We start from the raw sequence: 25,220 nt of genomic DNA, 5'->3' as shown, positions 1-25,220 counted from the left end.
TTCCATTCAAAATATTTTTCTATACATTATCATATGTAAACAGTTACCAGTTAAATATATGATTACAAAATGGGATCATATTATATGTATTGATATATAAAATGATATTCACTTATCAATCCAGTATTTTCTTCATATACAAATTCAATGTTTTGTAATCTGCATATTTTAACCTAAAATATAAAATGCAGAATTTTCTAGATGATTAATTTTTTACAGTATCATTAAGTAACCTATAGTACTCCACTTTATTCATAGACATACCTTATTTATCCAATACACTATTAGTTAGGTGAATTCCAAAGATTTGATATTCTTGATAATACTCTGATGTAATCCTAACAAACGGTTAATGTCTTGCCATGGTTATTTGCTCAGGATAATTTTCTAGGATTAAAATGGCTGAGTCAAACTGTGTGCAGATATGTGTGTGATTTTCATATATGGATCGGCTGGTTGTTTTCTTAGAATTTCACTTCTAGCAGTAACATATAAAGAAGGTTATTGCCCCAAACACCTGCCAAGAGGATGGGCAGTTTTTCAATGTCAACTTCTGCTGTTTTTTTCATGTTTCTAAAAGGTTATTATTAATTAAAAAAAAAAAAAACTTTCAGAGCTTCATTTGTACTAATTGTTACTTTGCAAGGACCCAAGGGTTACAAAGACCATTTTTCGACCCAAGTAGATAGAAAAAGATGTTGCTGTGTCAAAGTTACTCATTCTCATTTGTGAGATAAAAGTGTGACAGGCTCTTTGCATTTTTTTTTTACTTTTGGAAGAATCTTAAAAACTATACCAACCAAATGGCTCATTAACTGCCAATAAATAGCTGTTTAGAATTATTCGATGTTCATCCTTCTATTTTCTCAGAACTTCTCAAAATATCTGTGGGGATCCCAACATCTTTCTGAGAAGCTGTTATTTGCACCTGCATTTCTAGAATAATTAGAAATCTTTAATCTCCTGTAATAATCCTTTTTGGTACAACAATTTCATAATTTACCCTAAACTATGAGGTATGGTTTAAAGTAATAGGACTGCTACTTTAAAAAACAACAACAACAACAACAACAACACTGAAACAGTTAAATGAGTGTTTCCATACTAATTCTTGGGTTTCGTACTTATTATAGGAACATTGCTACTGCACAAAATGTTTGGGGAATTCCTCTTTTGAAATCATCTTTAAAACTAGAATGTGAAGGGTATCATTGTTCGAAATTATTTAAGCATATAGTATTTTGGGAAACATACATGCCTGAGATCAAATCTCAGGTCTCAATAAGCTGACGGTTAATAAATAAGAAAAGCAGTCCTTTGTTATATAATAAAATTTGGTAGTTTGTTTTTTTTTTTTTTTTAAACCAAAACCAGTATTTTTCAGCTTATTGATTAAGCCTCCTAGGAATTACGATTACTTCAGAAAAACAAGTTCACTATTTACGATCTTGTGCCACAGCTTTCTTTTTGGATAAACAAACACATTCTGGTGAATCTGCTTTAAAAAGTTAGTCACGTTCCTTTAGTTACCATGACAGGCTCACAGCGAGTCAGTGGGACTCCAATCTTAGTGCTTGGCACCCGAGACAGCAGGTGGTGTCCCAGGGCAGCAGGCGGCCTCCCGGAGCAAGCGGCGACCCAAGGCAGCAGGCGGCGTCCCGGGGCAGCAGGCGGCGTCCCAGGACAGCAGGCCACGACCCGGGGCAGCAGGCGGCGTCCCAGGACAGCAGGCCACGTCCCAGGACAGCAGGCCACGACCCGGGGCAGCAGGCGGCGTCCCAGGACAGCAGGCCACAACCCAGGGCAGCAGGCCGCGTCCCAGGACAGCAGGCCGCGTCCCAGGACAGCAGGCCACGACCCGGGGCAGCAGGCGGCGTCCCAGGACAGCAGGCCACGTCCCAGGACAGCAGGCCACGACCCGGGGCAGCAGGCGGCGTCCCAGGACAGCAGGCCACGACCCGGGACAGCAGGCCACGACCCGGGGCATCAGGCCGCGTCCCAGGGCAGCAGGCGGCGTCCCGGGGCAGGCCGCGGCCCTCAGGCCGGGCGCGGGGACGGGCGGGGCGCTCGGCGGGGCCCGCAGGCGTCTCCGCGGCCGTCCGGGAGCCTCGGGGCGGCCGCCGGCAAGGACGGGAGCGGGAACCCGTGCCCGCGCCCTCTGCGCCCACCGCCTGCGACGCGAGCGGAGCCCGAGGTTTGCCGCCGCGGCCCTAGGCACACTCTGCGCGTCTTGCCTTGGTGAGGGACCCTCTGGGACGTGGGCCCCTGTCCGCGCCGCTCAGCCCTCGCTCCCCTGCGCCCCGCCCCCGCCGGTGGCCTCTGACGCGGCCGCGGGGGCGTCGGGAGCGGGAGCGGGAGCGGGAGCCGGAGCGGGAGGGCGGCCCGAGGGCGGCCGCAGCCTCGGAGGGGGCACCCAGGCCGGGGACCCCGCGACAACCGCCCTTCTGGGCGCCCTGAAAACCAAATAACATTTTCGTCCGTATCGCACGGTGCAGCAGGGCTTGAGGAAAGGCCTGGAAAGCGCGAGAGCAGCCGCATCCAGAAGTTGCCTTCGTCGGAAGGCGCCGGTTTTATTGGGGGGAGCATTTAGCCCTGCGGCCTTCGACCTGCAGAAACTTTTTGTTGTTGAGAAAAACAAACACAGAAGTGAACTGCCTCTCTTTGATTTCCCATCATAGGAATTCAGAGCACAGTTACAGCACGTTGCCTTTTTTTTTTTTTTTTTTGCACTGAATTACCAATTTATTTCATTTTAACAGAACCATGGAATTATTGGTGAAAATTGTTTATCACTAAATTAATTTTTAGTCTTTTTCTTATGAAATTTCATTTCAAATGGTTAGGTTAGCGTTTTTTATGTGCATGCATGCATCTGTGCATCTGAACATTCTTTTATTCATATGTTCAAATAAATGGGGTCCGAATTCCACCGTGGTGGTGCTCAATTTACTATTTAACAGGATCAAGTTAGAGAAGATATAGGCTTTTATCTAATTTATATGCTGTATTATACAAAGTCAACCCAATTCTCAAGCTCCCAAATTCATTTTAGGGATATAATTACCACATAAACCCAATTGGGCAATTTGAGAAAGCCAGATGATTTGTTTTTGGTTATACTCTTCATTTTTCAATTTTCTTTTCTTTTTATTTCTGTCCTAAAGATGCAGACTGAGTCATTAACACCTGGATTTTTATACTGGATAAGAAATTTCTCCCTTCCATTACATGCCCTATAGCCCATTAACATCTATTTAATTTTTAGAAGATAAAAGCAAATAAACAGTTATCACAGGCCTTGTGTGTTAAGTGAAGGAGAAAGAAATCTTATCTTACATAATAATTTATTTGATTTTTTCTTTAAAATGTGCCAACCTAATGCCAGAAATATTCTACTACAGTTTATTTTTGTTTCTGTTTTTACCTATTTTAATTTGCAAGATAACAAACAAACAAAAAAAAGTGGCTCATACAAGTGGCTAAAAGCTAAGTAGTAAAAAAAAAAAAAAAAGCTAAGTAGTTAAATGCTCCTGGTCAGGATAATTCCATTCTAAGGATATAAACAAATAAACAATAGAAAACATGAGCCTTTATTCTGCTGTAGCCCAGGACTATAAACTATGAATACCAGGAACTGGTGTGCTATAAAAAGAAAATTATATTATTTTGGTAAGTAATATGTATCATGTGTCACTTATACAGAAATGAGAAAAGTAACACATAAACATCTAATCAATGGCCTTCATATAGTGATGTATTTTAAGCTTTGAACCCAAACAATGTCAATCATGAATTTATTCCCTTCTCTTCTAGGATCAGGATGGATAAATCTTATGTAGCTTCACATATATTCAAAATCAGAAAATACCTGTTTCATTAAAACTTAATGAAGAGCCAATACTTTCTAGTCACCCAATTAAGAGAGAGGGAGAGAGACCACAAACATTTGAACATGTGAAAATAATCTATCCAGATATATGTGGGAAAAAACCACAGCATAATTCTGGAGTAGAACATAGTAGCATGGAGCTGGTGTGTGAAATATGACGTAGAGTCTCCAGCAGGAACAGTTATCTCTAAAGCGCATCATTCATTCATTCACTATTGAGTGCCTGTGGTATAGCAGGCACGGCCCTGGGCCAAAGGACCCAGCAGTAAATAAAACAAAGCACTGAGCTGGTGAGATCACATTCTAGGGTGATAAATAGGATTTATCAGGGATTCAGGTAATAAATAGACAAGGAAGAGGTAGCAAGGCAGGGAAGTAGGACGGAAAATGTGGGGCGTGGAGGAGGGTGTTATTTTAGTTTAGGAAGATTAAGGGAGTTCCCTGATAAAATAAATGTCATTAGAACCACGAGTTGGGACAGTGAAGGAATACATAAATATCATGGTTAACCAAACAAGATTTATTTTGCTTTAACTCTTTTTTCAATTTAACAAATTAATTGTAATCATCGTTCTGATTCCAACAGGCTTACCTTGCAAGAAGGCACATTAGGAAGTCAGATTCATGATCTAACTCCGACTAGACACCAGGCTCATAGCGACGGGTCTAGTCTCCTGTGTTGGTGAGCCTGGAGTGTAGTAAAAATCACTTGCTGGTATTAGTTCCAGTTCGCTGTGGATATCCCACATTTTCTTTCTTTTTTTTTTTTTTATTCCCACATTTTCAAATACATGATCACACATTGCCCGAAGCATTGCTTGAAGCCATTGTCCAGTCCCAGGTTCCTTGGCAAGTGCAGCAGTCTTGACATCCTAAATGGACAGATGTCTGCGATGGCTAATGCTGTGACTCACTTTTGTCCCATCACCCTCTTCAACCATGATTCTGCACGTCATGATTCAAATGTGCTGCCATGACTTCTTCCCTCTTTTGTTTGCTGACTCCTGCTCTGGAATTGCCCCAGAATTCAAGCTGTTACAAAACATGAACCTATAAGGGAACCATTGCCGTGACATGTACTCAATATTATCTTTTTAGATTTTTGACATTCTCAACATATCATTTCATCTTTCCTTATTTTACAATCACCAGTACTAAACAAATCAAGCTCACTCGCGTTTTGTACTTTTTTGGTTACTTACTAGATATTTCCACTTCTAATATTGTGATCACAGTTATCCAGTATTCTCACTACACCAAATAGATCTTTCTGACATATTTACTTATGATGTTGCTTCTTTGGAAAACTATTCAAGTGCTAAAAACACACACTTTCAAATGAATTTCTTTAATCGTCTAAAAAAATGAGGGTTGGGTATATATAAAACAGAAAAATTTAACATTTTAAACCTCACTGAACTCTGAAATATCTTTAGCCTTAGCTGTAAATGTTTCACACTGTTTTTTTTGAAGATAGACATTATACGTCAGATGACCTAATTTGACCCTAGCAGAAAGTAACCGAAAAGCCATTTATTTGCATTGCCTGGATAGCCATAGAGAAACTTAGAATGCAAGCTGAAGATTTTGCTGTATTTTAAGAAATTCTTACACATTTCACATAATGTCGAAACGCCTCGAAAGTTTAGGCTCTTGCTACCTAGGAGATCATCTGTCCTGGTATCTTGAGGCAGGCAGCACCTGCCAGGGTGATCCTCTCAATGGCTTTTAGATCTGGGCGAGTGGGGAGAAGAACAGATGCTTCCCCAGGGGCTTCCCGGGTTGCCCCTCACCTCATTGTGAATGAAGGTTGGTCCCTGACGTCAGATAGAGGCTAAGTCGAATGAGTGGAATGATTCATCTCTGTAGTTCCACTGTTGAGAAGCCAGATTTTGCCTCCAGGTTAAACACTCAATTACTCAGGATTTTACTAAGATAAACTCTCTAGCCTCCTTTGTCCCTCTGAGAGCGAGATCTGACAGGGCTTGCCGGCAGACAGTGTGAACCATGGATCAGCACAGCATTTACTAAATCGATGGGGAGAGATTTGTATATATAATTAGAGAAAAAATTGGGGCAGATATGAGATATTATGCATTCATGTCCAGAGAGTTTGGCAATTATACTCCTTTTTCTTTAGAAATCAAGACCTGAAGCCCTGTAGCCCATGGTGAAAGAGCTGGCTGTAGTTGAGGGCCTGAAAAATTCAGGCTTTTAGCCAAATGTCTCGTTTGAACTGTCTAAATTCATTAAGCTTAGAGAACTGAATTGCAGGATCTTTTAAGACTAGGTTTACTCCAACGCTATTTCCGGACAAAGTGAACAAGGTCTTGGACTACTTCACCTAATCCTGGATTTGAGGATAGCCATTATGTAATGTCTCTGCCCGGAGAATCCTTAGTATCTTTGCATGTGTCGTTTTATTCTTCTCTTTTAAATTTTCTGTAAGAATTCTATAGGAGTAAATCCAGGTATGACAACCAATAGATCAGTAGATCCAAATTTAGGATTATCTTTTCCAAAATAATCAATATTATGAATGCCTGCATCCTTGCTATGCCTGTAGGTTTAAGGCAGACATTTGAGAGTTGAGGGAGCTCAGGCTCATGGATTAGCACAGCTGTTCAAGATACTCCCCAAGATCCCCAGTTTAGGGCAGCCCCGGTGGCTTAGCGGTTTGGCTCCACCTTCAGCCTGGGGTGTGATCCTGGAGACCTGGGATCAAGTCCCACGTCAGGCTCCCTGCATGGAGCCTGCTTCTCTCCCTCTCCCTCTGCCTGTCTCTCTCTCCCCCGCCCCTCTGCCATGAATAAATAAATAAAAAATCTTAAAAAAAAAAATCCCCAGTTTACGAAGGACGAGCTAGCTGCACACGGAGAAGTCAAGGAACTTGGCAAAATTAAACATTCTGCTAGAATTGAACCAGAAACCAAGACTCTCGCTTTCTGCTACACTTCAGAAGGAGATGGAGCGAGTGACGATAAAGTCCTCCCAGGCCCAATCACTGGGCTACGCAGCGCAGAGGGCAGCAGGGCCAAGGCTTGGCATCTTAGGTAGGGAAAGACGCATGAACGGTTGGTTCTGTCCTGGATGTCCCTCTACAATTGAGATTTTAGACTAATTCCATTCTGAGCTCGCTTCACGCAACTGGGGACATTTCTCAAATACGTAAATATCTGGAGAGCTTGCATGTGGATACAGAGAGCAGCGTAGGTAAATGTGTTCACTTTACAATGCTTTTGTGTGTTGTGACTAATACATCTTCATAAATCATCTTTATAGTAACTGGCTATGCTTTCGAGGACCCTCAGTGCCCACTAGCATTTTTCCAAGCACATCTTAGATCGTCAACGGATTTCAAAGTTTAGCTCATTTAGGGATCCCTGGGTGGCGCAACGGTTTGGCGCCTGCCTTTGGCCCAGGGCGCGATCCTGGAGACCCGGGATCGAATCCCACATTGGGCTCCCTGCATGGAGCCTGCTTCTCCCTCTGCCTATGTCTCTGCCTCTCTCTCTCTCTCTGTGTGACTATCATGAATAAATAAATAAAATCTTAAAAAAAAAAAAAAAGTTTAGCTCATTTAGAACAGGTGTACTTGAGTAGTCATACCGCCGCGGGAACCAAGGGTGCCAAATGATGACTCGTTATTGTCTCATCAAAACCAAGTCTTTGGGTTGCTCACTGAAGGATGTGTCTGGCAATTATTTGAAAAGCATCTAAAATTTCAGAATGCCTCCCACATACATATCTGAGAAAGTAATTTCTGGACCTGAAAAAAGAAAAAAGTCACACACTACCAGCTCAGATTTTATTAGGGTAGTGAGTAGGGGGGAAAAGGGGGAATTTTTGTGATCAATCAGCAGTAAAAGTATAAATAAATTCTATGATGGATGATTTGTAGGAAATTTAGTGACTCAGACATTTATAGACTCATTTTATTTTATTTTGATAGTATCCGATCTACAGATGCTTAGCTTGAAGACAGACACCCTTACTGTGAAGTAGGATTCTATCAAAATGTATGGATTCTTCTTTCACCTGTACTTCAGAACTGAACTGAGCCCTTAAGGACTTGTATCCAGTGTCTCCCTATGTCAATGACATTTATGTTTCTGAAACCATAGGTAATGTTTGTTTTTGAAGGAAAAACACGTTTCTTACTAAACTCTTTGGTCATAGATACCTCTGTTTGATGAAGACATTATTATTATTTTCATTTGCAACAGGAAATCATCCTCTTTTTTTTAAAACAAAAGGGGGGGTAGAAGAAAGCTAAAAAGAAAGGAGAAAATAACAAAAAACATAAAAACATTAAAAAAAACTGAAAATAGAAACACCTCAAAGGGATACTGTTACATTTACCAAAACTCAGTTACCCAAATTGGCCATGATGAACTTGGCCCTCACTTGACTAGAACAGAAATAAAAACATCCATGGAAAGGGTGTGAATGGTAAGGAAAAAAAAAAAAAAGAGGGAGAGAGAAAGTTAATTCCATTCATTCTACCTAAAATCCCAGGGAAATCCTGGACCTCATCCGAATTACTTTCCCTTGCGAGGTAAAGCTTGTCACGCACCATCTCAAGCAGTAGTTCTCAGGTGGGGACAGTTTTGCTCCTACGAGGTATTTGCATTGTCTGGAGACATTTTGGGCTGTGTCACAAGTGCCGGGACGCCAGTGTTCCCGAGCCCGTGAAGGCCAGGGGTGCTACTAACCGGCTTACAGCACACGGGACAGTCCCCACATCAAATCATTAATCTGATCTAAAATGTCAGTAGCGCTACCCCCGGTACAGGGAACCCGTGAGTGTATGACTTTTACTCCTGTTAAAACTTCACTCTCATTTGCTCTTGATCCTACGCTCAAAACTGTAAGTCTTTCCCCAGTGCTCTAAATTTTAAACACGGTCTGTTTATTGTTGATGTTCGGATTCTGTTTTATGTTTTACGTCCTTCCCTGGCTGCAAGGACAGCGGCCGGAGGCGTCTGTGGCGTGAACTCCTAGAGACAGGCTCACCTCGCAGGTTAACCTACCAAGGATTTTCAGTCAGCGCGAGTCTTAGCCACGCGAAATTCATGTTTTTGTTTAAAAATTGTACTGACCTCCGGAGCCAGCCTGCTGGCCCGCGGCGTCGGCCCGAGAGCTAGTGGCCTGTCGGGGGCGGTCAGCAGGCCGGGGGCCCTGCAAACCTGGGGTGAGCCCACCTGCCGCGCCGGCGGCTCGCTGGAAGGACAGCGTCCCGGGACGCACCGAGGTGCCGCCCATTACGGGGACCCCGTCCTCCGCAGGCTGAAGCTGCCTCAGTTTACCGATGGTTAAATCCCCGCTCCACCTCCCCGTCCTTTTCTATCTCTTTCTTTCTTTCTTTCTTTCTTTCTTTCTTTCTTTCTTTCTTTCTTTCTTTCTTTCTTTCTTTCTTCTTCTTTCTTTCTTTTTTCTTTCTTTCTTTCTTTCTCTTTCTCTTTCTTTCTCTTTCTTCTTTCTTTCTCTCTTTCTTTCTTCTTTCTTTCTTTCTTTCTTTCTTTCTTTCTTTCTTCTTTCTTTCTTTCTTTCTTTCTTTCTTTCTTTCTTTCTTTCTTTCCTTTCTTTCTTTCCTTTCTTTCTTTTTAAAGATTTTGTTTATTTATTCATGAGAGACACCCAGAGAGAGAGAGAGAGGCAGAGCCACAGGCAGAGGGAGAAGCAGGCTCCACGCAGGGAGCCCGACGTGGGACTCGATCCCGGGACCCGGGGTCACGCCCCTGGGCCGAAGGCGGCGCTAAACCGCTGAGCCACCCAGGGATCCCTCCCCGTCCCTTTCCAGTACCTTCTCCGACATTCTCTCTGCGTAGAGATCTTGGAAACTTCTTCAAAAGCGTCCGCTTACCGTGGGGTGCACTAGCCGCCTCCCCCCCCCCCCCCCCCCCGGCCCCGGGTCAGGGGGGTGTGGCCGGGCCTCCAAGCCGGCGCCGCGCAGGGACAATGCCCGTCATCCCCCAGCTGCCTCGGGCCCACGGCCCACCTGTGCACACAGCGGCCGAGCTGCAGGAAGTGGGCCTCCCAAAGCCGATCCCGCAGGCCACCCCGCGGCCTCCCGGGAGAGCGCCCCGGCCCGTGCTGCACCCCGAGCCTGCGCCCCGCAGGTGGAGGGGATGGGGGTGCGCGGAGCGGTGACCCCGAGCCTGCCCCCCGCAGGTGGAGGGGATGGGGGCGCGGGGAGCGGTAACCCCGAGCCTGCCCCCCGCAGGTGGAGGGGATGGGGGTGCGCGGAGCGGTGACCCCGAGCCTGCGCCCCTGCAGGTGGAGGGGATGGGGGTGCGCGGAGCGGTGACCCCGAGCCTGCGCCCCTGCAGGTGGAGGGGATGGGGATGCGCGGAGCGGTGACCCCGAGCCTGCCCCCCGCAGGTGGAGGGAAGGGGGCGCGAGGAGCGAGGACCCGGCGGTACCGCAGCTGAACGTGTGACGCCCCACCTGACTCGCCCACCGGGCCAGGTGTGGGCAGCTAAGGACCAGGCGCTTCTCTGGCCTTCCATGATTCAGAACAGCTAATGCCATCCCCGTTTGCCGGAGATTTTGCCACCACGCGGGCTTGCGTGTTATTTATGTTTGTGTCCCGGGAGTGACTAGCCTAATACTTCCCATATGGTTGCTACTCGACACACTTTTATTAAATGTATTTATTAAACCGAGAGCAAGTTCCCTGGGAGCTCTACCTTTATATCTCTCATAACTCAGAGAAGCAATATTCTCCTCCAGACTGTAAGTCCTGGGAATGTAGTTAATGGACCTGTTGAGGCCGCATGGTGCCTAGTAGCATGGAAGGGACTTCAGGGGTTAGTGATGCGGTGAAGCCCTGGTATGCCAACCTACGTGATTGACTATGTATTGAGCAGAGCTTTTTAGGGGTATGACCTTTGAATTTACTTAGCTAACAAACACCAATGAGAACTTAGGTGTCAAGGACTGCTATAAGGGTTTGGTTTTTGGTTTTGGGGTTTTTTTTTTTTTTTTTTTTTTTTTTTTTGGTATAAGCTCTTTACAAATATTAACTGGCCTTTTGAACTAACATGGCTTGGCCAAGCATAAATCTATGTCAGATGGATAAATGTTGACTCAGGATACCTCGTTCAATCCCACTACACCCTGTAGCACATCTACTTTGGTAGATGAGTAATTAACATGACGTAGTTGATATAAACCAGCAGTGTCTAAACAATTGTAAAATGTTGTCCCTTCATCAGATTGATTGGAAGCAAACCCTCAGTGCATGCTATGCCGCTTACTGTGGTTGGTATTAAATAAAATAATCAAGGCATTTCAGCCTAAACCCATATCCCATTTCAGAAGAGAAGTAGCCTGACACATGCAGCGAAGATTCCGTACGACCATGTATGTGTTCCGTGCATTGATCATATGTGTACGTGATTTTATGTTTAAAGGGAGGGAAGATCCCAATCCGGTGGACATCCCCAGAAGCTATTGCTTACCGCAAGTTCACGTCAGCCAGCGACGTGTGGAGCTACGGGATTGTTCTCTGGGAGGTGATGTCCTATGGAGAGAGGCCGTACTGGGAGATGTCCAATCAGGATGTAAGTATTTGTCGTCCGTGAATTATGGGTTCAGATTAAGAGATCAAGCTGTGCAAGGAAGTGGAGCATAATGAAACCAGGTGGCTCCCGGTTTGTGACACTGAAATAGAATACTTAGAAGAAATGCAACAGTTGCCAAGTCTTACAAGGATATTAACTGAGTTGCTCTTACGGCTTTACGTGTTTCCCTTAAGCAGGGGTTTGGAAATGAGAGAAAATGAAGATGTTTGTAGCAAGAATGTAGTGAAATACGTGACTGAAAAGATAGCCCATAGATATGGGAGACTGTTTGAAGTATTTTGACGGCAAAGTTGTCTCTGTGTGACATTAATAAGCCACATGCCTGCCACCCTTTGTGGATTTCTATGCGTGCATCGAGGCTGACGTTTTGTTTACTGAAACGTAGTATTTCCCAAAGTCAGACAGAGCAACCAGTCTCTAGTATGTTGTTTGTCTTAATGTATTAAACTTGTACGAGAATTTAGTCACACGAAGTGAAGTGTCTGGATGGAAAAATAATTCTAATTTTCTATTGTAAGTGTGATATGATTTCTGAAAAGGATTTTTGTTTTTATGAGTCATGTTTTACAAATGCTCAGCAAAAGGATACTATTGACATGGGACCAGCACTCGGGAGACTTCCATGTGTGCTCAGCCAGAGGCCTTGAGCATGGTCCCAGAGACCCGCAAGGTGGAACGCTGAGATGCTCTCAGTCGTTTGCTGCTCATTACATGTAAAGCTGCACTTACTGCACCGGCATCTAAAACCTTTCTGTGCTTGTCCAGTCAAGCTATATTTATAACAGTGCTGGGAAAATCAGACTCACATCTCCACGTCTCTGTGTTCCAAATTTTCTCTGTATCGGAGGATCTCAAAGTGTGGTCTCTGGACCAGTAGCTTCAGCAGAGCCTGGGAGTTAGCAGTAATACAAAATCTCAGGCCTCCCTCCAGGCTTAGGCGATCAGAGGAGAGCGATCTCTATATTACGTCCTGCAGGTTATTTGGCTGCACAGTAAGCTTGAAAATCACTGTTTTATATGATTGAAAAGTACACGTGAACTAATAGTCACTTCCCGGTTCAGCACGTAGGATTCTTACCCAAGGAAGTTCCTATGGTTTGGAAGGTGCCCTCGGAATGAAAGAGAGCTAAAATCCACAGACTAACTTTTTCTGCATTCACTCATATATGAACAGTATTCCACACAAATCTGTATTACCAAATAATCATTTCTTTGTAACTCACTGCATTTTCTATATGGTAGACTGTGTCCTCTGATTCTTAGGTGAAAAGGAGCTTTACCAATGCTTCTTTCCTAAATCCACTTCCCCTCTCTCTCTCGACCTTCTTTGCACAACATTTCTGGGCGGCATGAACAATCTCACTTACCTGATAAGCCGTCATCCTTTTAAGTAACTGAAAATGAGATTTTTCCACTTAACTTTCCAATATTCACAGTTTAAGTATCGTCCTTCCCGTGGACAATAACGGGAGCCTCGGTCCCTAAGCTCCGGGATACTGCTTCTCGCACAGGTCATCAAAGCTGTGGATGAAGGCTATCGGCTGCCCCCGCCCATGGACTGCCCGGCTGCGCTCTACCAGCTGATGCTGGACTGCTGGCAGAAGGACAGAAACAACAGACCCAAGTTTGAGCAGATTGTCAGCATTCTGGACAAGCTCATCCGGAACCCAGGCAGCCTGAAGATCATCACCAGCGCGGCCGCCAGGTGACACTTAGATTCCGCATTCTGCACTCACTCTGAAACCCATGTATTTTCTATGCCCCGTGTGCTGATTTACTTTTTTTTCCTCCCACTTCCCTAACTGCATTCTATGGAACTTCTATTCCTGACAACTGGAGAAAACTGTCTTTCTTTTCTTCCTTAAAACACACACACACACACACACACACACACAAACACAAACACAAAAACAAAGCCTTTCAAGAGAAATCCTTATGTGGTTTAGTTGTGATTTGCAGATATTGTTAACTCCCAGGGTGACTGAGGGTCTACATTCAGGGTGGTGTTTGCGGCTTCGAGGAGGAGGAGGAGCCCTGGACACGGAGCTTCCTTTCACTCCCTACTATTTAAACAGAAAAAAATTTAAGGGGAAAAACAAAAAAGAAATGTCCTGGAGCGGTGGTGAATTCAGGTGAATTCCCAATTCATTTGTTATTTGGAATAAAGCTTCACAACTGACAGGGCTCCTGGAGCACTGCGCCCCAGGGGTGCAGGTCCTCCCACCGGAACTGAGCAAGTGTGGGCTGAGCCCACGGCTGGTCACCGCGAGGGGGGCCTGATGCCCCCGGGAGCTAGCAGGGGGCGCTAGCAGGGGCCAAGAGGAGCACTTGGCCTGGGACACATGACCCAGGCTTTGCACCGTGTATTTTCTTAAGATTTTATTTATTCATGAGAGACACAGAAGCAGAGCCCAGGCAGAGGGAGAAGCAGGCCCCCTGCGGGGAGCCCGACACAGGGCTCGATCCCGGGACCCCGGGGTCACGCCCTGGGCCCAAGGCAGGCGCTCAACCGCTGGGCCATCCAGGAGTCCATATATTTTTGATACTTGAATAAATTCTGTATATTTTGTCACAAAACTTGTAATTTTAGGGAAATATTTTTTTCCAAGAGGTGCTGTAGATCTTAATTCACTTAAGCATGAAAGTCTTGGGAATTGTGTTGACGTGTTTACTTACTGCCATTAAAACACGCAGCGGGGTGGATTGCGTCAAATACGGATTCATTAGCGACCAGCTCAAGTTGCCCAAGAAAATATATTCCTTCCCCTTTAGTAGATGTGCTTTCCCGCTTGAACGACGACGGCTTCGTCCATCGTCATGACCCACGGAGCTCGTCCCCTTCCCGCCTACTTTCCCAGTGGTGCCCCGGCCACGCACGCCATCGAGGCACTGGCCTGCACATGGGGTTCCAGGGGTGCCCATAGCCTGCACCCACCCATCCTGCCTTGGCTCCTACTGATAGGAGAGGACGAGGGGCCGTGCCCTCCGCGGGCGAGAAGACCACCCCCCCCCCGCCCCCTCCCCGCCCTCCCTCTCCTGTCCCCCTCCCTCTCCTGCCCCCTCCCTCTCCTGCCCCCCTCCCCCTCCTTCCCTCTCCTGCCCCCTCCCTCTCCTGCCCCCCTCCCCCTCCTTCCCTCTCCTGCCCCCTCCTCCTCCCTCCCTCTCCTGTCCCCTTCCCCCTCCCTCCCTCCCTCTCCTGCCCCCCTCCTCCTCCCTCCCTCTCCTGCGCCCTCCCTCTCCTACCCCCCTCCTTCTCCCTCCCTCTCCTGCCTCCCTCCCCCTCCCTCCCTCTCCTGCCCCCTTCCCCCTCCGTCTCCTGGCCCCTCTCTGCCCGCCCCCTCCCGCTGGCCCTGTAAAGACTTGGGGCTTTTTCTTTTTCTTTTTTTTTTTTTTTTTTTTTTGATATGCATGAGGCCCCATTAAGGCGCTGAAAGCAGGGAAGTGACAGGATTCGAGTAACGCGCCTGCTGGGGGGCGAGGGGCGAGCGGAGGGCACCTTGGGGCGATCGGGCGATGCCCCCGGACTCGCGGCCCTGGAGCACTCAGAGGCAAGCACAGGCGCCCGGGCTGGTCCCCTGGTCGGATCCCGGGGCGTGCCCCCTCCCTCTCCTCCAGCACCTTGTGGTAGCTGGGCCCCGCACGTCATTGAGGGTGCACAGCATCCTGTTCGCCCGGTGCCAGCGCGACACCACCCGGCCTTGGGTGGCCACCGCCCAGCTGGTACGTGAGCCCATGTCTGTGAAGCACAAGCACGTATGTTTTCCAAAATAATACATGTCCACTTCAATAGATACACAATTTAAAAAACATTCTAGTTTTTTTTTTCTATTCATTACATAGATTTCGCAGACATCAGCCGTGATACTAAAAGCTTAAAATTTTCCCCTGTGCAAAATTTCACATTTCTCTTCCTGTCAGCTCAACTCCAGAAACGTCCCCCCTAAGCAGCTCACAGACCCACCCGGCCGGAGCTTGTGAGTGGCCCCCATGATCCAAGGTTCCAAAGGAGCCACCAGGTCAGCGTGCTGAATCTCGCCTGCGACGCCCGTTAGCAAGAGTCACATTATCGTGTCATTCCCAGGGGGATGGTGTTCTCAGAGTCCAGGCGAGTCCAGTTGGCTCTAGGGCGGGATCTATCCCACACGGGGCCACGGACACCTTCCACCGTGCATCACCGCACTTCTCCACCTTCATTGGAGTCCCGATCCATGATCCCTGACAGGCATCTCTCGGGGCGGCTGGGGCTTGCGAGGCTTCTGTGTTTCTGCCCAGCTCCCAGGTGATGCCAACGCCGCCACTGGCCCAGGACCACAAATCTACAAATGGAGGAGGCAAGAATTAAAGAAGCTCTTCTCTCGTTTCCTACAGTTAGCCAAACTGGGGAAGTGGTGTTTTCCCTTTCTCTACTGATGGCTGCACAATACTTTGACGTCTTATGGGGCCCACACTAACGTGTTTAGAAGATTTCACGCTGGTAAATTCTGGAACAAAATCATCAAGGGAAAAAGCCAACACAGCAACTTCTGAAATTTTGGTGTCAGAGCTCTGGACACGCACTGCCCTTGCTCCCAGTTTCCACCTCTGCCAAGCGCCCATCCTTCTGCATCTCCAGCTGACACTTGGCTGGATCTCATTCTTCTCCAAATCGATTGCATCTTTCTCTGCAGCATAAAATAAACTTTATTTACATTTTTCAAAAAAAAAGCGTGGCCTGGTGGCATCACCACTGGAGGTGGGACGGTCTCTACGCACCTGGTCAGGGTGGGCCAGCCCAAAACCCACGCAGATGTCACGGGAGGTGGTGAGAAGATGGCGGAGTTACATTAAATTTCATGTTGTCTTCTGATAATTGATTTATTTTCCTAAAAGCAGAGTAATTGGAGGAGACCTGCTGCATTGGAAGTTTAGCCGAAGGTCACCATGAAGCCCGGGTGCGTAGGTAGCAGCCACCTGGCGCCAGGCACCACGCTAGGCCGCATGGTGATTAGCTGCACGGGGATGACATTGCCGTGGCAGATAAGGCTGCACCCGGCGAGGGAAACGTGGTGCAGAGGAGCAAGACGCACGAAAACTTAGGATATTTCCAAAATGTATTGCATCGTACAATTCTGCTGGAATATAGGATAAGAGCAAAACAGGCGAGTGTGAGGAGGGAACCGGATAGATTGAATGGATGATGGGTGACCTAACGGCGTCCCTAGAAATCTGGACTCTGTCCACGAGGAAAAGAGGAACCTTGGAAGGTCCTTAGGGCCCCGCGGGGTCGGGCCCCCTGGGGTCTTGGCTAGTTCCCCGGCGCCCAGGCCTGAGGACGCTGCAGGGGGAGACGGTCCTAGGGAGGAGCTGGGGTGCCTTCGCTGGTCCCCGCAGGACCTCCTCCAGCCGGAGAGAGGAGGAGGGAATTCGGGCCAGAGACGAGCTCTCGGGGCGCGGCCCGACGGTTGGGGGGGGTGAGACACGGGGCACATCAGAGCGAGCAAGATCGAGAGAGAGCGGGAGAGAGCGGGAGAGAGCGGGAGAGAGGGAGCGCGAGCGCCGGCGGGGGCAGCAGCAGGCCGAGGGCGCAGCGCGGTCTCGCAGGGAGGCTGCTGGTTTTCTGGAATCCTGATTCCCGCGGCAGCCCCCCCCCCCGCCCCCTGCCCCCCGGACCAGGGCAGGTGGCCTGTGAGCAGAGGCCGGGGCTCCCGGGGACAGGCCGTGCATCCTTCCCCCGGAGCTTCTCCCGCCACCCGCAGCCCGGCCTCGGGGCCCCAGCGCGTCGGCCCTTGCGCCCCGCCAGAGGCCGGGACGGGCCCGGGGTGGGGAGGGGGCTCCGGAGCGCCCCCGGCGGCAGGGGCCAGAAGCACTGCGCCCTCCGCCTCCGCCTCCGCGGGCCGCGCTCCCGGGCTTCTCCAGGGCCCGAAGCAGGGAGCTCTTATGAGGAGCTGCTGAAGGGGGTGCGGGCCCCAAGGGGAAAGAGCCATTTCTCTAAGCAAGGACAACGACCCTGGGGTTTTAGATATTTATTTATTCATGAGAGACGCACAGAGAGGCAGAGACACAGGCAGAGGGAGAGGCAGGCTCCCTGCGGGGAGCCCATGCAGGACTTGAACCCAGGACCCCGGGGGCCATGCTCAACTGCCGAGCCACCCAGGCATCCCTTAAAGAAGTTCTTGATAGAAAATACTTCCATAAAAACAAATAGAAAGTGGTCTTATAATGATAAATTTTCTATTACTTCCTAACACATAATTTGGTTATACCGATAAAAGTAAAAAACAAAATTCAGGGATGCCCGGGTGGCTCAGCGGTTGTGTGTCTGCCTTTAGCTAGCCCAGGGTGTGATCCTGGAGTTCCAGGATCAAGTCCTGCGTTGGGCTCCCTGCATGGAGCCTGCTTCTCCCTCTGCCTGTGTCTCTGCCTCTCTCTCTCTCTCTCTGTGTCTCTCATGAATAGATGATAAATAAAATCTTTAAAAAATTTTTTTTTTCATTTTTAGCCTGGGTGGCACATCCTGCTTGGAATTCTCTCTCCCCTCCTCCCTCTCCAGCCCCCCAAAAATTTAAAAATTCATTTTTTATTTTTTATTTTTATTTTTATTTTTTTAATTCATTTTTTAAAAGAGACTATTTTGAAGGATTAATTTTGTATTATTTAAATTAATTTATGATACATATTTTTCGTAGTATATACATATTCAGTTAGCTTTATATTACATATAAAATATAGCTCCTGGATTTAAATAAATTAAGTTATTTTTATGAATGTAGCTAAATTAAAAATAAAGAAGATGAACAATAGAGAAAAATGAGAAATAAATTCATTCATTTCTATTCAGCAGTAACATGCCCTTTTTAATTTTTGGATATTTATGTAAAATTAAATAAAGCATTTATTTTTTCTTTAAATTTACATAATTTTCATACTCCAGGCAGTAGGATTCTTCAATAATATTGTAATTTATGGGATACAAATTTTTGGCATAAAGTATTAAATATTACATTCATGTGTTTAGAATGAGGTTCTAAAGTGAAGCACCCAAATTCACAGCTTAAGGTCTTAAACAATATATTGGATTGTAATTTGTTTTTTTTTTTGTTTTTTTTAAAGATTAATTATTTGTTTTAGAGAAAACTTGTGAGTGAGGAGCAGTGGCAGAGGGCGAGGGAGAAAATCTCAGGCAGCCTCTCTCCCTCCTCCCGAGCATGGAGTCCAAACACGGTTATTTAATCTCTCGTGACCCTGACCTGAGCCGAAATCAAGAGCTAGATGCTTAAGTGACTGAGCCACCCGGGCACCCCTTTAATTGTAATTTAGAATGAGGTTCTGCAGATCCAATCATACTTAGTTAATTTATTGAAATAATTTAAAATATATTGTTCCATTTCATTGATCACTAATTTTGAAGGGATTTAATTTTTATTAACTTGCAAGATAAACAGGAGCAGACATAGGCAATGCTAGTGATTGTTCCCTGTTAATGGCACTAAATTAAGTGTAATAAGTAAACAAAGTGTAAATAAAATGCTTCTGATTTCTAAGAAAACATAATATAATTCTTTTTGAGAATAACTTTTTGGCAAATACTGCATCCTTTATGAGAAGTCTAACAACAACAACAAAATGTTTGTCAATGTGACTTTGACCCCAATTCTGAAACTGACAGGCTGATTTTCCTCACTGATTAAATAGGATGCAGAACCTTTTAGAGGGAGGCAAGTATGCCAGACACCCAGACGATTTTTTTTTTTAATCTTAAAAGTCAAAGTAGGTAATTTTGCCACTGGGAAGAATTAAAGCAGAGGTAATAGCTATAACTGCTAAGATTCTTATCCGTAAGGCCTAGAGATAACTAAAATAAACATGACGACTTTACTTCTCCCTAATGTGTCATGTACCAACTACTCTCCTGCTGGGAACTCTGTATACTCAAAATTATTTTTAGTTACTGATGACAAATTAAATTTGCTTAATCTTACCTGGAATTTTTAATGTTAATGATAAAAAGATCAAGATTGTGATAAATCCACATTTAAAAAATTGGTGAATACAAAAATCTCCCCATTGAAATATAGTGAGAAGATACTACTTCAAATAAAAAAAATTAACAGTAAATCCTAAAAGACATTGAAAAATTAGGTTACTAGTTTCAGACAATAATATACAGTTAATATTCTGCCTTTAAGAAACTATTCTTGAGTAAATATATTCCCTGACACTATTCAGAACAGATAATGATAGTGGTAGAGGGTACATCCCTAATGTTCCTGATATTTGCTTCTAAACTCAGTTGGGACCTACTTACTTACTCAGGCAATGTGTATTATTCGTGAAAATGAAAGCCTTTTGCGTACTGAAAGGAGTCTTTTTATGTCATAAAAGGGTAACTTAATGTTCAACCCTAGTGATTCAGAATTTTGATGCAATATTGAAATAGCATCCTCCCAAGAAGACACGCTTGGGACTGGCAGTTGTTTATTGACGTTGGGTCCCCAATATCAGGTGCTAATTGGTGTGAAGCCATGTGCAGGTAAAATAGGAGTTGATGAGAAGAAAGTATGTGCCTACCTCTTTAATGCAGCAGTCTGAAAATCCATACAAGAATAATTCACAAACCTAAATACAGGGAGGGAGGGAGAAGGGGGAGGAAAGTTATTTTTTTGCTTCCCCTGAGCAAACATGCAATTTCCATGATTTCTTTTTAATGACCGCGCTCTGTGGCCAGTAGGTACTGATTTATGAAAAGCTGTAAAAGTTCAGGTGGAACTCGGCAGGACATCGTTTACAGCTGCATGGATTGAAACCTATCTAATTTGTCTAGTAAAAGTGTGAGCTCACGGTGCACATCACCCCACCTATAAATTTCCCCTTCAGACCCAAGTCTGGGGCTGGGTCTAAAAAAAACAGTCAAGGCCTGCAGCTGCGCAAAGCCTGCATTCCCTCGGTGCGCGTGAAGAGACATCACAGGCTCTTCACAGTGAGAGACAAATTCCTATCCATTGATAAACTCTCCAGATGTCCTCTCCGAGGAGGAAAGGAACCAATTTTTATTTGAATTCCCCAGAGAAGTCTTGGAAGTGGAAAAATGATACTTTGCAGGGCTGGTTATCCTGAGGTCACTGGCATGAAAATTAGGCCATTCTTTGTCTTCCTTGTACTTTGATCCAAGTAATAAACAGAAAAACTCAGTTGGGGTCACTCTAATCCCTAATCTGCACGTCCTGTTCTATCTCAGTTTGTTTATACTAATTTTCTCTAAACTCTTGTTGAGTCTGGCTATAGTGTTGAGTTTAAAAATACAAGCCAGTTTGAACTCAGAAGAAAAAGTTCTGCATTTTGCTATTAGGCACAGTTCATAAATATTCTGAATAAATGTCCTGGGGTTTGATTCTTCATACCCACAAACCCATAAATAAAGGAGAATTGCTGTTCATAGGACCAAGAGTCGACAAGAGTCGACGTTAGATACTATGCTCAGCTACTGTAGACATCCAGGCGGTGGGGTGTGTGTCTGTGCACACCCTGCGTGTCACATATGCCGGTTGATGGTTCATACTTCATAGTCTTCTAGTACGATTTAATTTTTCTTATAAAATTTTCTTACACCTGATTTAATGGGATGCCAATCAATCATGTTTACTAATTCAGTTACCGATCTGAAGGGTCCAATGGTCTATGGAATGCTGGCTACTGATAAAAGCTATTTCACCCATGAGGGCCATGCTAAAACAACCCATGAATATCGTGTAAATTTTGGAATCTGGCTCGTATATCTGTATCTGTAAGTCCTCAAATTTCTGGGAGAACAAAAAAACTAAACCAAGAAAATTTCAATTATGAAAATAAACCTTTTTGCAGATGAGTAATTTGAAGAGTCATAGAAAATTACACTTATGCTCCAGAAGAGAATGATTTATACAATGTTATATTTCTACTTTGTAGTTTTCTAGGTATTCCTTGAAGGAAAGAAAATTCAATGATTTTTAAAATAATACCTAATTTTTGTTTCCTTTTTCCTTTTTTTAAGATAACTTCTGAGCATTAGTTAAAACTAAATCATAATATAAAATGTAAATTATAAACTCTATAATTTTAATTTTTAACTTATAAGTCAAATAATTGAGGTAGAGAAAATTGAAGTAGTTTAGTCTAATGGAAAGAAGGTTGAAAAATTATCCATTTTCAGCTGTCCTCCTCTTGACAAATGATTATGAATGAGAGGGAGGGAACCAGCTCTTGATCTATTTTTTCCAAAGAGGATAAAAATATAGACAGAACCAAACTGTCATGTTGCCAATTTTTTCTTCAACTCAGTATTAAATTTTCCTTAACATTTCCATTTTATCAAATAAATGTAATGTATCCCCATCAAAATCCAGATGGGTAGTCAATTTAAATTCTCTCCTGTGTCTACAACAGCAGCATGCAGGGCTGGGACATGACAAAATTGTTCACATTTAAGAAAATTAGCCTTACACTTCATACATGTGTCCTATGTATCAGGGAGTGAGTTGGAGAAATATTATCAATAGTAATAGAAATCTCCCAATTAAAAATTCCTTTTAAATGTGAGTGGAGTTGGCATATTTGTAGATTTGCTTCACAGAAAGATTTTTCTCCTGAGAAGATGAACTTTACCACATTTCCTAGATGATGATCAATGGTTCATATTCATAGATAAAACACCATGCAGTTCCTTTTGTTGTTATTTCATGCTATTTCTAAAAATATTATTGAATGTGTACTTTAGAGAGCTGAATTTGTTTCTACAATAAGGATAAATGCATGTTAGCATATCCTTCATTTATTTTGATGTCTTCTGACAATCCTAAATGTTGAATTTAAGCACTTCAAAAAATAGATTTCATTTAGGCAAAGTATTAATTTTTAATATATAATAAAATATGAAATTTAGTTAACAAATCCTAACATTGGGGATTTTTTAAATAATAATTTTAAAAAGTTTTAACAGCTCAGTGCTGATTAACTGCAGTATCACAAAACATCAAAGATTCTTAATGACCACTCTCAAAAGGTAAAAATCTCAATGTACTTTCTCAACTACAAGTTAAAGATTAGGTTATGACATACACAGTCTTAATGTTAATAATATACTTTCCTGCAGTAATGAAAACAAACTACAGAAGTCAGAATAGCATATCCACTTGCAAGCATTTGTTATAGAGTCATTGTGAACTTGTAAAACTTTTTGGCTATTCTAATGGGGCCCCAATTATATCTACTTTATGAGTTTGTTTCCCTATTAGGCTCATAAGATCATATATGACCAAACTTCTAGTTTTCTAGTTGCTCAATAAGATAATTAACAGCATCACCACATTCCTAACATTTTTTTATACACTGAGATTTATTGTTACTTTCTTTTTGAGGTTTTAAAAACTTCAACCGCTTGACTCGATATGTTACCTAATGTCAGACTAACAAATAGCTAGCTGATAGCATACTGCGTGTCCACACATCTCTGAGTGTCACGTGCATATGTGACCTCTTTTAAACCTCATTTAATCTTCAGTTGTGTGAACTCTATTGGGACCATCATTCCCGTTTTACAGATGAGGAAACAGACAAAATAAAAATCACTGGGGGTGCCTGGGTGGCTCAGTCAGTTAGGCAACAGACTCTTGATTTCGGCTTAGTCATGAGATTGATCTCTGTGTTGGGCTCTCAGACTCCCACTGGACATGAGTCTGCTTGAAATTCCCTCTCTCCCTTGCCCCCTGCCCCTCCCCTGCTTGTGCACACATGTACTCTCTCTGTCTCTCTAAATAAATAAGTCTTAAAAAAAAAAAAAGGGGGAAATCACTGAGGGTGACATAGATAGTATGTGCTATACCCAGGATTCAACCCAAGCCTCCTGGTCCCAGTACCTGTGCACTAGGTCACTGCACTTCATGGAATATAAAAATCAAAGAGGCTACCTCATGGAACCAAAAATAACTTTAGAGAAAACATGGGGAAAGCAATGTGAACAAAGTTGTACCCAAGTGGTAGAGCACAGTGGCCAAGAGTGTGGGCTTTGGGATAAAATAACTTGTGTCTAGATCCCAGCTCTGGCTCTTTTGCCTGAGGAAACTCAGATCTGTGGCTTAGTCTCTCTTAGCTTCAGTTTCTACATCTATTACAGGTACATAGTATCATTACCTGTTGCAGAATCAACACCGTTCGTGTGGGTGTAAAATGCTTAGTATGGAGCCCAGGACAGTAGAATGCTCATAAACATTCCATGTCATCATCATTACCATTGTTGTTAATACCCATCTCAATACAGAGGCCTTCATAACTACTTCGGCTCCAGCTCCTTTCCTTAACAGAAGAAAATGAAGAGGACAATTTTCTATCTGGTAACTGCACTGGTCCCAGTCTTATGAGTCAGAGGACAATTATGCACGTCACACAGAGCTGGAAAAAAATACCTGAAGGTCATTTTACCAATCTGCTGCTGCTTCTGGCTCTCCCAGGATGAAAACATGGTCTTCTCTGCTTCTTTTATGTCTCTGCTGTTCCTTTGACTCACCAGATCTTGTGGTTGGTCATAGATCAATGGTCAGACCTGCAGTTATATAAAACAATTCTAGAAATTTCCCTTAATAATGATTGTATTGTGCAAATCAAACCACAGTCACAATGTCTATTATCTACTTATATCTCTCTCTCTCTTTCATCGTTCTCTATCTTGAGCTCCATTTGGTGTTGTCATATATGTGAGACTCATTTTTTGTTACCAATTTTTTTCTATTCCTTTGGTGATCTTTATTCTGAACGACATATGTGACATTATTTACATCTGTGCTGACTTTATGTCCTGCTTTACATATAATCTAGGTTGTTCAAGTGTTTCTTAAACAGCAACCTGTGCAATGTCTACAAATGAACTTCCAGGCAGCAGAGTATTCCATGTGTCACATCTGCCCTAACTGTATCCTGAATTACCACTATCTTTGCTAATAAAGAAATTAAATTATTGGGACTCTTGGGTGGCTCAGTAGTTGAGTGTTTGCGTTCAGCCCAGGGTGTGACCCTGGGGTCCTAGGATCGAGTCCCACATCAGGCTCCCTGCATGTAACCTGCTTCTCCCTCTGCCTGTGTATCTGCCTCTCTCTCTCTGTGTCACTTGTGAATAAATAAATAAAATATTTTTTAAAGCAAAAATTAAATTATAGAAGTAGGTATGGATATGTTTATGCATTCCACTGGCAAAGTTCCATTGCTTTACAAAGCAGTCATGAGTGGAGAAGGGAAGCACTGAGACAAGATGATCCCATGGCAGTCTTGCCAGCTGCCAGCTTGCTCAGACAAAGCCTCCATGGCAGATAAATTCCACAGAGAAACAGGAACACCGCATGAAGTCTGGAAGTTTCTGCTGATACTGGTGTCAAATTTTGACACACAGCAACTCTGCTGAGTCTTGATCTCTCTCCCTTTGGTGTTTTCTTTTCCCACAGGCCATCGAACCTTCTTCTGGACCAAAGCAGCGTCGACATCACTACCTTCCGCACAACGGGTGACTGGCTCAATGGTGTCCGGACAGCACAGTGCAAGGAAATCTTCACTGGCGTGGAGTACAGTTCTTGTGACACCATAGCCAAGATTTCCACAGAGTAAGAGAAAGGTTTCTTTTAAGACTGTGCGATTCTAAAACTTCTAGTGGACATATGTGTTTTGGATAAATAAGTCACAAATGTTAGCTGAACCTCGGAGGGTCTTACTGCTTTCTGTAACCACCACGCTGGGCTCTGGGTCTG

At 44.4% G+C, this 25,220-nt stretch overlaps 1 protein-coding gene and 1 long non-coding RNA gene across 7 annotated transcripts in view; one reads left to right on the top strand and one right to left on the bottom strand.

The window, feature by feature from the left end:
* The window catches only part of EPHA3 (EPH receptor A3), a 329,015-nt gene that overhangs the window by 291,652 nt on the left and 12,143 nt on the right, over positions 1–25,220 (top strand). For all 4 annotated transcript variants that reach the window (XM_077883995.1, XM_077883997.1, XM_077883996.1 and 1 more), the window contains exons 14-16: positions 11,308–11,457; positions 12,990–13,183; positions 24,921–25,076. In XM_077883995.1, the coding sequence (XP_077740121.1) occupies positions 11,308–11,457; positions 12,990–13,183; positions 24,921–25,076 (500 nt within the window). The remainder of the gene's footprint in view (positions 1–11,307; positions 11,458–12,989; positions 13,184–24,920; positions 25,077–25,220) is intronic.
* Positions 15,301–25,220, bottom strand: part of LOC144305277 (uncharacterized) — a 75,272-nt gene continuing 65,352 nt past the window's right edge. For 2 of the 3 annotated variants that reach the window (XR_013372332.1, XR_013372331.1), the window contains exons 3-4: positions 23,620–24,028; positions 15,302–15,794 (exon numbers count right to left, since the gene is read on the bottom strand). This is a non-coding gene — a long non-coding RNA (uncharacterized LOC144305277). Of the gene's footprint in view, positions 15,795–23,619; positions 24,029–25,220 lie in introns of all 3 variants that reach the window. The other variant, XR_013372330.1, reaches the window with a different exon arrangement.

Source organism: Canis aureus, chromosome 35 (genome assembly GCF_053574225.1).
Source record: "Canis aureus isolate CA01 chromosome 35, VMU_Caureus_v.1.0, whole genome shotgun sequence".
NCBI classification, from domain to species: Eukaryota; Metazoa; Chordata; class Mammalia; order Carnivora; family Canidae; genus Canis; species Canis aureus.
This window is presented reverse-complemented; position numbering and strand designations above follow the sequence as displayed.